The sequence below is a fragment of the Epinephelus moara genome, chromosome 5 (genome assembly GCF_006386435.1).
Source record: "Epinephelus moara isolate mb chromosome 5, YSFRI_EMoa_1.0, whole genome shotgun sequence".
Taxonomy (NCBI): Eukaryota; Metazoa; Chordata; class Actinopteri; order Perciformes; family Serranidae; genus Epinephelus; species Epinephelus moara.
Genome location: NC_065510.1, coordinates 37,580,337 through 37,595,802, shown reverse-complemented (window position 1 = coordinate 37,595,802; position 15,466 = coordinate 37,580,337). Strand labels below are relative to the sequence as shown.

Sequence of the window (15,466 nt, the reverse complement as noted above, 5' to 3'; positions counted from 1 at the left end):
ACCGTCACATTAGGGAGGCAGGCCAAGCTCACAGAGATGTCTCAGTGACTGATTAAAGGGACAGTTCACCCCAAAATCAAAAACACAGCTTTTTCCTCCTTCTTGTAGTGGTATTTATCAGTCTAGTTTGTTTTGGTTTGAGTTGCCAATTTTTGGAGATATCAGCCGTAGAGATCTCTGCCTTTTCTCCAATATAATGGAACTAGATGGCACTCGGCTTGTGGTGCTCAACTGCCAAACAAACAAATCTGAAAGACTCAACAGCAGTTGTGAGCAGTTTCATGACGGAACTATTTCCTCTCTGCTGAACTACACGTTATTAGGACTTAAGCTGGGCTCAGACTACAGGATTTTTTAAATCTTAAGCAATTTTAAAATCCGGTTGTATCACGCACATGAGGAGAAACTTTACAGATGTTCTTATCTCTAATCTCAAATATGCACACACTATAAGATTTAAAATCACAGCACATCACACACTCCAGGATATAATTAAGATTATCATGCAAGAGGGAGCATGAATGTAAATCCTCATGCAACCTCATGGGGTAGAAGATGTAAACAAAAAGGAGACTAATGTGGTACAAGACCTGCCATGATGCTAACAATGCTTTGCAGTGAAAATAAAAAGCAGAAGTCTGAACGAATCTGGATAAGGAAATGGTTTGGACTTAGTCAATGCAAGTTGTCTGTTCTTTAGCGAGAACTGGAGGTCAGGTTTCAATGTGAGTTTTAGTATCTGTCAAAAGTAGTGTACTAGCTATGTTATCCTCTTATCCTGTTGCTTGGCAACATTGTCAGCTGCCCCATACCGATGTAATCTGTAATCATCCAGCTTTTAAATCCTAAATATCAAGCATGTTATATAATTATCAGGGTGGGCCCGATGAGTTTGCGAGTAGTTTGGGACGTTGCCTGTGAGGTCCGATTGTGGGAAGGGGTGAACTGGGGATAAATTCACCCAAAACTCCCGTAGTCTGAGCCTGGCTTAACTTGTATTTCAGAAGTGTGTTGTGTATCACCTGTAACCATTAGTGAGGTCACAGTGCACTGACACTCCCCGGACTACACTTACATTACTGCGGCAAGAAATAAAACTACTGAAGGTCGGCGTAAGCAAGGATTTAAGATGTTGTTAAGCTGCTCCTGTGGAGTGGTTTACCTCGAGTGGTGCTATCAAGTTGTTTTTCTATGAAGGGGTCCTCCTTTTTGTCGTGTCATGCATGTCTACACAGGTGCACATTTATGTGCACGTGATGTAATTCACATTCCTGCCCGTGGTTTTGCACTAGTCCACTGATCATCGAGTGGTGCGAATGCACCAAGATAATGAAACATGAAGAGCTGGACATTTTGGTGAGTAATTTGGTTTTTTTTTAGTGAATGTAAACACAACTTTTGTTTGTTTACAAGAAAACTCCACAGGGCACCTTTAAAATTCTCAATAGAGAAAAAAATCAGAAGAAGGAAAGAGCACTACTTCAGATTTGTCTACAAAAATAAAGAGTACAAAGGAGATGGCAGTGGGCATGGGTTGGATTGAGGGGTATAATATGATAAACAAACTTACTGTCAGGGTTGGGGGATTTTCGTCCATGACTAGGCGAGGAGCAGCGGAAAGTGGTGACAATGGTGTTGTGGTGAGGGTTGGGGTGGTGTGGGTGGTGCACTGCTGGGTGGTGGCCGTTGTTTTCTGGGGGAGCTCTGGTGATGCTGATGTCAGGTTTACGCACATCTCCAGGACTGGGAGGCTCAAACTTGCGAGCGTGATTCTGCTCAGGGGCCCGGCTGGTGCCGTTGTTATTATTGTTGCCCTCGTTGCGACGTATCGCTGGGGAATCAGTAGGTGTCTTGGCAAAAGTGACCTCCCTCTTGTGGCTCATCTCGGGGGTCCTGGAGTGGCCCAGGACTTCAGGGCGTTTTAGGGCGCTGTTGGTTGAAAAGCGTGTGGATGCAGGGCTGGTGATGTTATCCATCTGTTTGCTGGAGGAGGAGGAGATGTCGATGGAGAGTTCAGAGCGGCGTGACACAGGCTCAGGAGTCTTGGAGCCCCCTCCACCCATGATGGAGCGGGGCTGGGTGTAGTTGAGGTTGTTGTTGTTGGTGGCCGGGGCGGCAGTGCCCAGGTCGCGGTAGTAGATGCTGGTGGGAGACATGGCGTTACGATGAGGGGAGTTGGTTGTCCGACGGGAGCCAGGGGACAAGTGAGATGAAGTGTCGACATCCTCCACCTCAAAGGACCTCTTCAGAGCTGCATGTAAGAAACAAACACATCAGTCAAAGGGTCATTCAACTGCTGATTGATTGATCGACAGAAAATTAATAAGCAACTACTTGATAATGTATTTATCATGTGAAAGAGAAATCCCAAACAGCTTTCTCAGTGTCAATACTTTATGCTTTTGATGTTTTATATTATTGTGAACTGAATATCTTTGAGTTTTGGGATCATGGACTGATTAATCAAAATAAAATAAGGTTTCAAAATTGTGAAAAAAAAAGCAGTATTCTCTGCTCTGAAATGCTGGGGGTGTGCCCGCTAAAGGAGCTGAGCTGACACACAAGCCTCTGCGAAGTGACAGACTCTCATTAGCAGCTAACCCAGCAGCTAATGTTAGCACAAAGTACACTACCACAGCAGTACACTACCAGGCCAGGCAGCTGATTCAGACTGAAAGACATCTGTAACAGCTGTGATGCTTGTGTTTAAATGATTTCAGCATTTAACTGAGTTGCTTATTCGTGTATTCATTAGACTGAAAAAGCTACGAGAGCTTGTTGAACGTAGCAAACTCGACGCTTACATATACTGGGTGAACAAAATGACACTGATGCGATGCACTCAAACTTATATAGTGGGGGAGGGGTTATGATAGGGATGGCTTCAGTGTGTCACCAAGCCATGATTTCGAGCCCACCCAAAAACTCCTGGACATAAAAATGATGAAAAACAGTCTAACTCCACAATTCAGTACTGTATAGTTCACTCTCCTTTCACGTTTTCATTTTTTTGACATGTATAATGTGTTTAGAGAGAAAACTTTTTTAGTGTGACTATTTTCTTTAGTCACACTTTAATTGATGCTTTGAACAAGGTAAAACCAGTGGTGGGAAAAGTATTAAATTACTTTAATTATATATAATAAAGAACCAATACAACAATGTTCAGGTACTCAGTTACAAGTAAATGTTCTTCATGCAAAATCCTATATCGGTAAAAGTACAGCAGGGTCATTCGAAAAAATGTATTCAAAGTATTAAAACTGATAGTACTAGTTCTGCTGAGGTGGAGGTAGGTGCAGTTAAAGTGGAGCTGCTAATAGTTGGACACTTGGACTTGTGAGACCTTAATCTTCTTTGTATGGGGTCACAAGCCAGAAGAAGGTTGGGAACCACTAATCCATTACAATGCATAGTATTTCATAAACTTTTCAAAAATGTTTTTTATGTAAACTTTTAATCTGAAAACTAAATAGTAACTACTGCTGTCAAATAAATGCAGTGGAGTAAAAAATACAGTATTTCCCACTAAAATCCACCAGTGCATAAAACAGAACACAATAGGCTATATATTGAAAGCACATTGACTCTGTCGAGCAAATTAAGCTCATCTTTTCCTTATAAACCGTTTATGGGTTAAGATCGCTGTTTATAGGAAGTGGGAACAATATCATAAAATATTCATCAAAAAGGTCATACCAATTAACTGAGCAGTAAACAGAGTGAATTGTTTTTTTTCTACAACACAGTATGAACAGTATTCAAGTAATAAAGTGCCTGAGGTTTGAGGGTGGGGTAGCAGTAGAGGCAATTTTGGTGGCAGCACAAAGGAAACAGCATGCACTAGCCATTAAGCCATACTTATCTAATTCCACTGCATCCCCCATCACCAGCTGCAGGTTCCTCATAACACTGTATAACAAGCTTAAGTTGGATCATGTGTTGATTCGTCATGACTTGGATGCTACGTGTGTGGTGGTGCACAACAAAATAAAATTCTAGGGTTTTACACGGAGCAATCTTAAGTGCTTCACGACATGTTATAATGCCTGCAATCAGCCAAGCATTGTTCCCTGCCAACCATTTAGGCAAAAAGGTCCCAAGCCTCCCTGTTTATGAGCAACATGAGCGCAGAGATAGAGGCACATCCTTCCCCTCGGTTAGTTGTGACGTGAGAAAATAGCTGCACTGTCCAAGACGAAGATACTGCAGGATGGGATCACCCCCTGGGAAGAGTGCACTGGCTCAAAGTCAACTTGAATTTGACTCCCATCGTGGAGTTGCTGTGCCAAGCCAATGGCCAGGAGCTGGTATCATAATGACACACTAGTTAGACCAGTCCGCTCACGCACACCCTTAAGAACATCTCCTGTTTCCGGCAATCCAAAACGCAGTGCTGATTATTTGATCTGCTTGTGGTTTGTGGTGTGTCTGTGTGTGCACGTGTCTTTATGTAACTATATGTAGTTTTGTTCAAAGTGCTTGTAAAAAAGTGTGTGTTACGGGAATGTATACGTGTTTATTTTTAAGCGGCTACACCCACAGGGAGGGGACCATGCCCCAGCCCCACTGCGCTCTGTGTAAAGCCCAAACTCTGTCAGGGATGTGGAGCTCAACACAATCGCATCAAAGCCGTCTCCCCACACACATCAGCCAAGCACCGCTAATCTAATTTACTGCTATAAGCTGCTTCATTCCAACATGGTGGACATTTGATACAATTTACCCCCTGAGAAAAATTCAGGCCAGAGCCAAAGTATTATTCTTTTTTTCTGTTAGTCGAACACACCAAGGACGTTCCTGTTCACAATGGGAATAAACGAACCTGCACTCACATCTTGGAGTTTATCGTGATTTGTGTTGCAAATCTCCCTAACCCCCCACTACTCCCTGTACACCCTTTATCTAGACCTTAAAGCACCATTACCTTTCATCTTTGGCATTCTTGCACCACAGAAGACTGGTTACTTAGGCTGTAAAGCTAGTTTTAGCCTCTCCAGATGACTGTACACTACCGATATTAAGTGTGGAAAGCATGAAATGTCCCTTAAAGGAAAACTTCACCCACAAAAGGATTGTGTGGAGATCAATTACTCAGCCCATGTTACACTGAATTCCTGCCTCTGGCAAGCAAATTATCCAAAAACAAAGAAAATTCTTGGTGAACTGAAGTCACAGGGGGTCGAATTTAACAACAGCAAAACTGTGTTAAAACATCCGTTTACAAAATCTCACGCAACTCGTGCAGCATAATCCAAGTCTCATTTATCCAGTCGTAAGCTTAGTACTCCCTGTGTACACATGCATTTTTGCTAAAACTTTACTATCTAAAACTAAACTGAAAGGGAAACTTATCTACACTCTCTTCAGAGCCAGACTCTATTGGCAGAAACAGTAATTTACCCTGAACATGGGAGCTGCTGGTCTACCGCTGCCTCTATCAGTTCATTAGTTTGTCTTATTGTTTGACATTGGTACATGTAAAACTTCAGTTTGTAGCCCAGGCCATTATTTGCTTAAATCACTGAACTCAACAGGCTTATATTTGGGATGGGCATCTATATGGGACAGGGTTTTAATTCCTTTTATACAAAACTGTTTCTCCGCAAAGATGGGATATATGATCAAATTATTCATCTGAAACAGTATGAAAATTACTTGCATAAAAAAAGGCTTCAAGTTCCATATCTATTATATGTTATGTTATGACACTTGTTCCATGGCACCTGAGGATAATGGCACCTGGCATACTGACACAACACCACTTTATCCTCTTAAAACAATATTCATAACTTGGATTAATTCCTGTGAAAAACACTTCTAATTAGTTTGATTGGTGGATGCTTGGGGACTTAACGAATATAAATAACTTACAGTGTAATTGTGGAATGGACACATATTTCATGACCACTTAAGTGGAAGGGTGTCAACACTTGTTTTTTCGTCATGCAGGTAAATCTGAATGACTTAGGATCTTCTCTGGCGCTTTCAGTAAAATAAAATCAACCGAGCTAACAATGTGTAACGTCTCCAAATTGACAAAGGTTTAAACATTCATATTTGTATGTGCTATCTAAACAGCTAACTGATATTAGCTCAAGTGGGTAGTCAACAATCCGGTTTTATATATCCAAAAAAACTTCTATAAAAATGAACTGCTTGGCAACCAGATCTGGCATCTAATTGAGACAGACCTTTATTTGTCAAAATCTGTAGCTACACCAGGCTAGTAAAAGAGACGAGGGGTTTAATTGGGACTAGGCTTTTAGTTAAAGTTTTACAGTATTTCAAAGTGTTTGTTCGGATTCACTTAAATCATACAACACAAACAAACTACCAATGAAGCAGCTGTAGACCAGCCGCCCCCTAGTGTTCAGCTTGGTAAAATTACTGTTTTTGTCAATGGAATCTGGCTTTGAAGAGAGCTTGGAGAAGTTTAACTTTACTTTAGTTGAAATTTAAACAGTAAGGTTTTAGTGAAAATGCACATGCATTCAACTGGATACATAAGACTTGGACTATACTGCATGAGTTGTGTGAGAGTTTGTAAACATGTTTTGATATAGTGTTGCTGTTTTTAAATGTGGACCGCTTGTACTTCAATTCATGAAGAATCTTCTGGGTTTGGATTTTTCATTCTCCGTGGAGGCATGCGAGAGAAGGTTTTTGTTACCGTAACACGGGGTGAGTAATCAATATAAAAATGATCATTTTGTGGGTGAAGTGCTCCTTTAATAAGCACACAGAGAGAGTTAGAAACACATACCAGGTCATTTTATCACACTCCCATGGCTTTTTCTGCACTAAAATGCAGATGAGGACAGAGTTCATTATTCAGTACGGCACCATAAACCAGCTCTAAAAATCCAACCTTAGCTAGATATCCATATAAAAGAATTATACACAATAAACTTGCAATTTGTAAGTTGATGTCCAAACCCATATTGCCACTGGACTGTGTCTGTCTTACCACTGCTTTCCCCTCTCTTGTGTTTTATGATTGCTATGAGAGGGAGTCCAAGGCTGTGGCTACTTTCAACTCTGGCCAGAGAATAAGTCGGTCTGCCAAAATTGGTCCGCAGATTTCATAAGGAGCTGAGAGGTTGCGATGCGCCCTTCAAGACTGCGTTATGTAGTGAGCAAGGCACTCATTGTAACCTCCTCTGAGAGCTCCAACACTTTAGGAAACTGTGCACGCTAACATCTTGTGACACTTGATGTAGACTTTGTGCCTGTGAGAACTAAAGCTGAACACGGACGAGGATATCATGATCCATATTCGCAAGTTTTGTCCAAATGAGAAAGCTGAACCGCGACCTTGTTTTGCCAGTGACCTGTTAAGTGATCTTAGATTAGTATTTCTGTTCTTGGCTGCTTTGTGATTATATGCCCACAGGCACGGGACCACAGCAGAGAACTTGAGTGCTTTCCTCTCAAGCCGTTTGTTTGTATTTAGAGACCGTGCAGTCGAGTGTACATGATTTAAGAGCAGAGATGAATTTGAATCTCTCTGTGCTTTAATGTTGTCTGGGAATACAGAGAATGGAAAAAGGCATTCAGGGCATCTCTCACTCAGATGATCACTCAAATCCTGTGTTTTTAAAGATCACGCTTCTTCCCACAGACTCCTGGGTCTTTTTTGTTCAGCTGAAGCTAAAGAGGAAAAAATGTCTTTTACTTGCATCCAGGGTACTCTTTGCATGGATATCATAAGTATAGGATCACTGAGCATTAGGTAGAAGAAGGAAGGAGTGTGGGACTGACAGATGGATGAAGGAGTAGCGTTCCCAGTGAAACAGCATTCCCAGACTATGAGCTGGAAACGAGAGGTCCAGTCCACCTCAGAGGAACCTCATTAACGGCAGCCAGGAGTCTCGTCTCCCCATGTCCCACCACTACCTATCACCGCCCAGTGTCCGGTATCTCACGGCGTCTCATGTGGGAAGATAATGCAGCACAGACAATATATCGTAAAGGATTATTGGCGCAACAAAAACAAAGATGGAGGCAGCTGTATCCTCGCTTTGGTTCATGGTCATTTGTCCTAATACAGCCCAGGTGTGAGGCTCCGCTGCCATTTTATCATCGGTGTCATCACTTTTCTCTCAAGGACATCCCAACCAACACAAACATTCAGTATCATCTCGGCCCAGATGCACTAGCAGGAGATAGTTAGAGGAAAACAAACAAACAGGAGGGAGAGGAGGAAAAAGAGGCTGGAGATAGAGAGGCAAAGAGGTTGCAGGGTGAGAAACAGGGAAGTTAAAACAGGTCAAGACAAAGTTGTTGCTCATTGTGTTCTCTATCACTGACTGACAGCAGTCAGCAAAGATAAGGTGTGCCCATCCCTTACATGATGTCCCAGTGTACAGTAACTGATGATATTGTCATGTTTGACACCCGCTGGATGATACAAGAAAGTCAAATGTTTTTGACCAAATTACTATCACTATACATGTCTGTGGTATGAAAATATTTTAGTAATGACATATCTTTCAGAATATATCAAGTTTTTGAGAGAGAAAAGCATCAGTCACGTGGACTTGACCAGGCAGACAGACGCTGCAGTATTTCATTAAAACATCTGGGACAGTCTGATAAGCTCAGAAAAATCATGACTAGTGCAAACCTATACTGCACCGTGATATTACACTTATCTAAAAAGTATCTGATTATGTGATATATGATATATTCTATATATGATATAGGAGGTGCACAAGTACTATTTTGCCCTCTTCGGCTGAGCTACCCTCTGAAGGGAAGAAAAAAAGTTTTATTGTCTCTGTTGTGAAAGTGGAATATAAGTAGCCCATGCTACTGAAGATATACCAAAATGAAAACAACAACAACAAAAAGTGAAGAAACGTGACACCAAGTAATGCCCTGTCACCCCGTCATGTGATACTGACACCAACAGTGTACAGCTTGTCATGACTGCATCACATCCAGCAATACAAAATTGCCTCTTATTGTGAAACAGATGTACAAAGTGTCAAGTCAGGTCAGCAAACATGATGTCATAAAACAGGGAAAGGTCAAAGAAAAAAAAAGGCTCTCTTTTCTGTTGGTGTAAAAAGGTTCAGAGCAGAACTTGTGAAACTGCTCCTCTTTGTACAGAAACATAAAGAAGTGTAATGTATTCACTTCAGGAAAAAATATTTGCCATGTTTTTCTGAATTAAGGGTCCAGAGTGAGAGGAGCTCAGGAGGAACTTCTACCCTCAGACAACAAGAATACTGAATGATGACCCTGCCTTATCCATTCATGTAACAAATGGATTTGAATGGAACTGAATTGAATTGAATTAAACTGAACTGAGTGTAGGATTTAGTGGCATCTCGCGGTGAGGTTGTAGAAGTGAAACTAACTGCATGTGCCAAGCGTGTAGGGGGCTGACAACAACAAAAAAAAAAACATGAGAAAGCCAATGGCTCTATATAGAGCCAGTGTTTGGTTTGTTGGTTCTGGGCTACTGTAGAACAATATGGTGGACTCCGTGGAAGAGGACCCACTCCGTATGTAGATATAAATGGCTGATTCTAAGGTAACAAAAACACAACAATTCCTAATTTTAGGTGGTTATAAACTCATAAAAACATAGACCATATCTGCCAATAGATGCCCCTAAATCCTGCACACTGGACGTTTAAAGAGATTATCATCATATCAAATCAGAAAAACAAGAGTAGTTTTCTTTCCAGAAAACTTTTCTCATAATTTTGAGATAATAATTGAATTAATTCTGAAAAAAAGAGCAGATCTTTTTCTAAAGTGAATGCATTACACTTCGGTAGCACTTGTAAACACAAATTATTTAATTGATAAGACAACATAATAAATTTGTAACTGTTTGAGGGAGAACTCTGCACATACAAATACAGTGCATGGAGTACAGTAACAACGACAAACCCACTGCACCCGTATTTTAATTAATGAAATATGTACCGCACTATACGCAGCCTTGAACTCCTAATCGGTCTTGTAATTCTAGCCTCAGGCAATAAGTCAAGTGATCGAGACAGTTACCCTGTCAAACACTGGTTATATAAAACCAGTTTATGCTCAGTGGAGTTTATCTGATGTCAGTAGCCGCAGAACACAAGTCCATGTGGTCAAACCAGGGAAAACAACTATTTGACAAGACAAGGCCAAACAAGGAACGATACAATTTCACACTACGGTATTTTTGCTTGGTCAGAGGAAACGTTAATGCTACACTGTCAAACACATGCTTCCTTTCACTGCCCGCTGATGGTGTTGGGTTTACTAATGCTGACCAGCAGTAGTGCGGCTCACTGTGTCAGATTTACTGCGTGGTTCCCTGCTGGTCTGGCCGACACCCTCTGTGTCCAGCACGGAGGAATTTGAGAGGTGTTTGGTGAAGAGGGAAGATGTGTTGGTCACAATATTCCTCTTTTTTTAGAAATGTCAAAGCGCCAATCAGAACCTTGAGGCAATTTCTCCCCTGACACACACACACACATACACATAAAGTCATTCAGGCAGCTGTTGAATAGCTGGCCTGGTGCTTGGCTTCAGGCTCTCCAGGCCTCAACCTTTGACAGGTAAAGCCTTGTTCTGTTCCTTTGATCAAGCACTGGTTAACTATCCACTTCATGAACAGATTCACTTCAGTGACCAGTGAAGGTATAGAGACAGTGGCTGTGTTCAACTTAATGCTTGTGAACACACGGTGTCTGTGACTTTCCATAAAGTTCAGATAAAATGTGAGTGTGGGGGAGAGAAAGTTGTTGGCGACGTGGACTGTTGCACAAAGGATTAAACATGTGATTAATTAGAGCTCTCTGACCTCAAAGCAGAATTGAAATATTCAGACCGAGCACTTTTTTTCTGTATGAATCACACATCCTGACACAAAAAAACATGTTTCAGCAAAAACATTATTTTTCAAGAAGGCAGGACACTGAATCTGCCAGTAAATTACTGGGTAGAGAAGATGATGGTGCAGAGCTGTCAGCCCTATCTTCAGCGTCTGGGTACAGAGAGAGAGTGTGTACATGCATTTATATGTGTGTGTGTGTGTGTGTGTGATGGTAGAAGGAGCAGAGACAGACCGACTAACAAAAGATTCAGTCATACAGCCTTTAGAAATCCAACTTTTACATAACTGGCCTGACACAGTCACCTTCTAGCAATACATGTATTTTCTGCCACCCCTGGTTTAATATACTTCTTAGAGTGAACAGGGCCACTGAGACCTGTAAAGAAAGTGTTGTATTTACGCACCTAATCCCCGCGAACCAACTTAATAACATGCTGGCGTCTCTGCCAGGCTTACAAATTGTACCACACACACTCTCTCTCCATTTCAATGTTCATTTCCTCTCTGCGCCCACGTGCCACACTGGAGCAACAACATGGCACCTTCAAACAGATAATCAGTACGAAATACCTTGGAGTGGACTCAAAGCTCAGTTTAGATTGGCAAACACAGCAGGAGCCCATGTATGACTCTACAGAGTCTCTCTGAATATACAAACATGGGCTTATTCTGGGCTTATTCTCTGGTGACTCATATGTTTAAATCCAGCAGAGACATTTTCTACCTTTTTGGAAATCATAATATTGTTTTAGTGTGCAGTTGTTATGGTGGTTTCTATCATCCATTTTCCATAATAGTCCCGCGCACGAGCCGATCCAAGAGGCATTATTACATCTTTAGTGTGCTCACCAATTACATTGTCTTTCCCTCTCTTTGCCTGTTTCCTCCTCAGTGTGAGATACAGCGCAGTGCAATGTACTGGAAAACATAATGATCTGGGATCGAATGGGGATTTACTCAGTCAAGTGTTTGCCATACGCCTCACTCTATAGCTGTTTCCGTCCTGGATGGAAACACTGGAATGGTTCATAATGACTAGTATAATCTGTTGGTGGGGTAGACTGTGGCGATCACTATTAGGCACTGGATACAGCAGGTGCTTTCTGTGTGTAGAAAGGTGAATGCAATCGGTGACAGTACATTACAGTACGTACAGGTAGGAACCTGGTGAATAACTGAATAAGTATGTATTTCCCATCCACCTGTAATATCGTTTTTGCACAAAAATGCTCTGCCAGCGTAAGAGAATGCCTCTGACTGAGCACTAGGTTATTATCAGCACTGACATGATCTAATATCATAATCTTCAATCAAAAGATGAAGGCCACTTCATGTTTTTTTTTTTCAACAATACATACCAGTAAATGCTGGGGCTTGTTTGAAATAAACTAGTTCAGATAATGTGTTGTATGACCACAACCTCCCCATCAATGAAGCTGTTATATCTGTCTATGTTCTCTTCAAAGCCACCAGACTCATTTAAAAAACAGTAATTTTACTTTGCAGAACACAGGAGTTGCTGGTCTATCACTGCCTTGATCGGTTAGTTTGTTTGTGTTATTGTGTGACTTTGGAGAATCTGAACTGACCTTTCAGCAATAACACTAACTAACTAATTAACCAATCCTGACAGTGGTAGACCAGCAACTCTTGTGTTCTGCAAGTTAAACTTACTGTTTTTGTCAAAGTTTAAAGACAGCAGAGACAGCAGCTTCAGTTCCCCATCGGAAAGAGCTGTCTGACAGTAAGGTAAAGTGGTGAAATTCTAAATATAGCATAAACTGAAAGTCATATTGATTTTTTTCAGGTGCCCCTGTCCACAACAGTAAGAGGATGGCATCTGGGTCTGGACCTGAACCATGATCTGCCTATTAGTGACCTCGGGAGAGATGGAGAGGGATGGCAGGTTAACAAGGGGGACACATTTTGGTCATTTTGCTAAAGAGGGGGATGGCAACCTCCCTTATCCCCCCTCAGATCACCTACTGACTGCGACTGAAGGTGGCAGGCATTTGAACCAGTCCACATAATTTAAGTATAAGATCAATCAGGTCTTTCTAATGATGTAAATAAAGTTAAACCAGTTTATTTCACTAAGAAGATCAAAACAGAGTTCTCTGTACTGTGTCGCCACTTATAATTTGACCTTAACCTCATTAAGGAATCTCATTAAGGCAATACTTAAGCAGTTGAAACTCACATAAAAACTTTAATCTCATTACTTCAAATTTAGTTTTATAGCATTTAAAAATTCAGCCAGATTTCCTTCAGCTTTTCCAAACTTTGCACGTCAGTCAGACACGAGACAGACGACAGCAACACAGAGGAATTCACTGAATGAGAAAGCATTTAACTGGTTATTAAATAAATCAATGTAAGACAGGTCACTGGACGTAAGTAGCGCTACCTGAGCAGTTTAACACTTTTAGAAATACGGTTTGTTATACAATGAGTACTTCCACCACTGTTGGGGTTTTTTCTGCTCTCATCATCAGCCCACGACATCTCAGGATGAGCATCAGGCCAAAGACCAGCTGGAGTGACCCAGTCTGACCGGAGGAGGAACAGGAAAGAAGTTGGGAAGGAAGACAGACAGAATGGTAAAGGAAGACAAGGACAAAGGGAATTAATGCCAGCTCCTCACTGGCTTACTAAACAAAGGAGAGACACAGTTGTGAACGTTGTGTGAGGAGGTTATACAGATGTTAGCTCTTAGTGCTGAGGTTTCCACTGTCTCCCTCTCAGTGCTTTCTGCTGAAGGCTTTCCGGTGCTGGAATAGTGTGGTGTCAGCGCTGTGTTTGTCTCGATTATTGACGTAACATGGGTATAATCAATAACAGACTATAGGCTACAGGGACTTGGCTAGCACATGCTCACCACCCTGTTTTTAACACAGTAACAGACACACACATGCGCAGTATTACACGGTCACACACACACACACACAAAGTGGAAAGATATCTATCAATATTATAACTACTTACAAATGGCATACTTCTGACAGATTTTGCTGCTTGCCATAAACTGTCAACATGAAGAAAAAAAAAAATTACAAACCTTCAAAATCTGAAATAATTCCTTCCAAGTGTGGATTGACTCCAGAATCAGACATTTTTTTCACACAGAAAACTTCTTCCTTCAACTCTAAAGTGGCTCTCTGTTAATTCTGAACAAACTCCAAGATAAAGTTAATGAGAAAACAAATCCGAGCCCACAACTCTCTTAAAGGAGCAACTTAGTTTCTCTGATGTCCCACTAACTTCTCTATATCGCTGCATTCAAACTTCAGAGAGGGCGAAAAAGGCAAGCCTCCTCCCTTCTCCTCCCCTCCCTGCAGCTAGAAACACACTCCCCCTTCTCCCTCATGTCCTGTGTATGTGTGTGTGTGTGTGTGTGTGTGTGTGTGTGTTTCCCCTGCCCCCCACACACTCATATACATGCACGCGTAAGCATTCATGCAGACAACAGACCCTGTCATTCCCCGAGACCCTTTTTGGACCAAAGTGACTCTCAGGTCTGATTTCCTCATTCAGCCTCTGAGCAGCTCTGACAGTGAAAGTGGACAACATGTCACGCAGTCGCTTTAACCAAGTTAACCTGCAATCAGACAAGATCCCCTGTTACAATTGCGGCTCTTCAAAGAACTCTCACAAAGGAGGCCAGTTTCACTCTGTCACAGCTGCAGAGGGACTACAGTTAAAGCAAGAGTCTGAGGCTTCAGTTTTGAGTAAACAACCTCTACAAACTGGCTGACATGTTAAATTAAAGTGCAGCCACCTCTATAGGAGCTGCTTTCCTGTCACAGAGACACTGGAGAGATTTCCAGGAGAAAGCTGACATTACGGATATATGATAGTGCCTCAGGGCAGTCAGAGGCTGAGTCGTGCACCAACCCGCCCTCTGTGACACCAAATTATCAGGAAGAACATGGGAATTTGAGCTCAGTGGACACAGCTGACCAGGTAATCTAACACTGCTGGACTTCTTTAGCGAGCGACACCGATGACAAGCCAGCTTTTGATGTGGCGGGTATGGTTACACTTCTTGTCCTTGAAGCTGCTGTGGCCAATTTAGAGACTGTTCTTTAGGAAATGCTGTTAAAAGAAGTTGATAAAAGTGACGAAATATCAAAGTTGGCCTTGGATTTATTTAACCACATCCACTGTCTCCCTGTGGGACAGTATTTCTTATCCATGAATCTCCCACAGAAACAAACAAATACTGATGCTATCACTGTAATTACTGATTGGCCATGAGTGAGTGGCTTTTTACAGCTTCCTGTTTGGAGCCAGACGTGGCTGCAAATGAGATTTGTGATGAATTGTTCCTGATTCTGGGTCACTTTTACCATCTCCACACTAATGGTTAAGGTCATAGCAGTGAATGTAGACGCCGGTCTGCAGCCAACGCTAAAACGGAGCCGAAAACTAAAGCAAGGGCCACAGGAAGCTGGCATTTCCGCTTCCCAGTTGCCAAGAGATACTGTCACACATCAGATATCTCAAATTACATGGAGTGTTTCACCCTCGGTGAATGCAAAAAGGCATGGCACCAGCGCCTGGCACTTTTATAGCCTATGAGTATTCCGGAAAATCCCATTTGACTGAAAAGCTTCATTCTAA

At 41.8% G+C, this 15,466-nt stretch overlaps 1 protein-coding gene across 3 annotated transcripts in view; it reads right to left on the bottom strand.

The window, feature by feature from the left end:
- LOC126390722 (septin-9-like) overlaps nucleotides 1-15,466 on the bottom strand; it is a 97,154-nt gene that overhangs the window by 53,989 nt on the left and 27,699 nt on the right. For 2 of the 3 annotated variants that reach the window (XM_050045149.1, XM_050045150.1), the window contains exon 2: nucleotides 1,571-2,251. In XM_050045149.1, the coding sequence (XP_049901106.1) occupies nucleotides 1,571-2,251 (681 nt within the window). Of the gene's footprint in view, nucleotides 1-1,570; nucleotides 2,252-13,901; nucleotides 14,105-15,466 lie in introns of those variants that run through there. The other variant, XM_050045148.1, reaches the window with a different exon arrangement.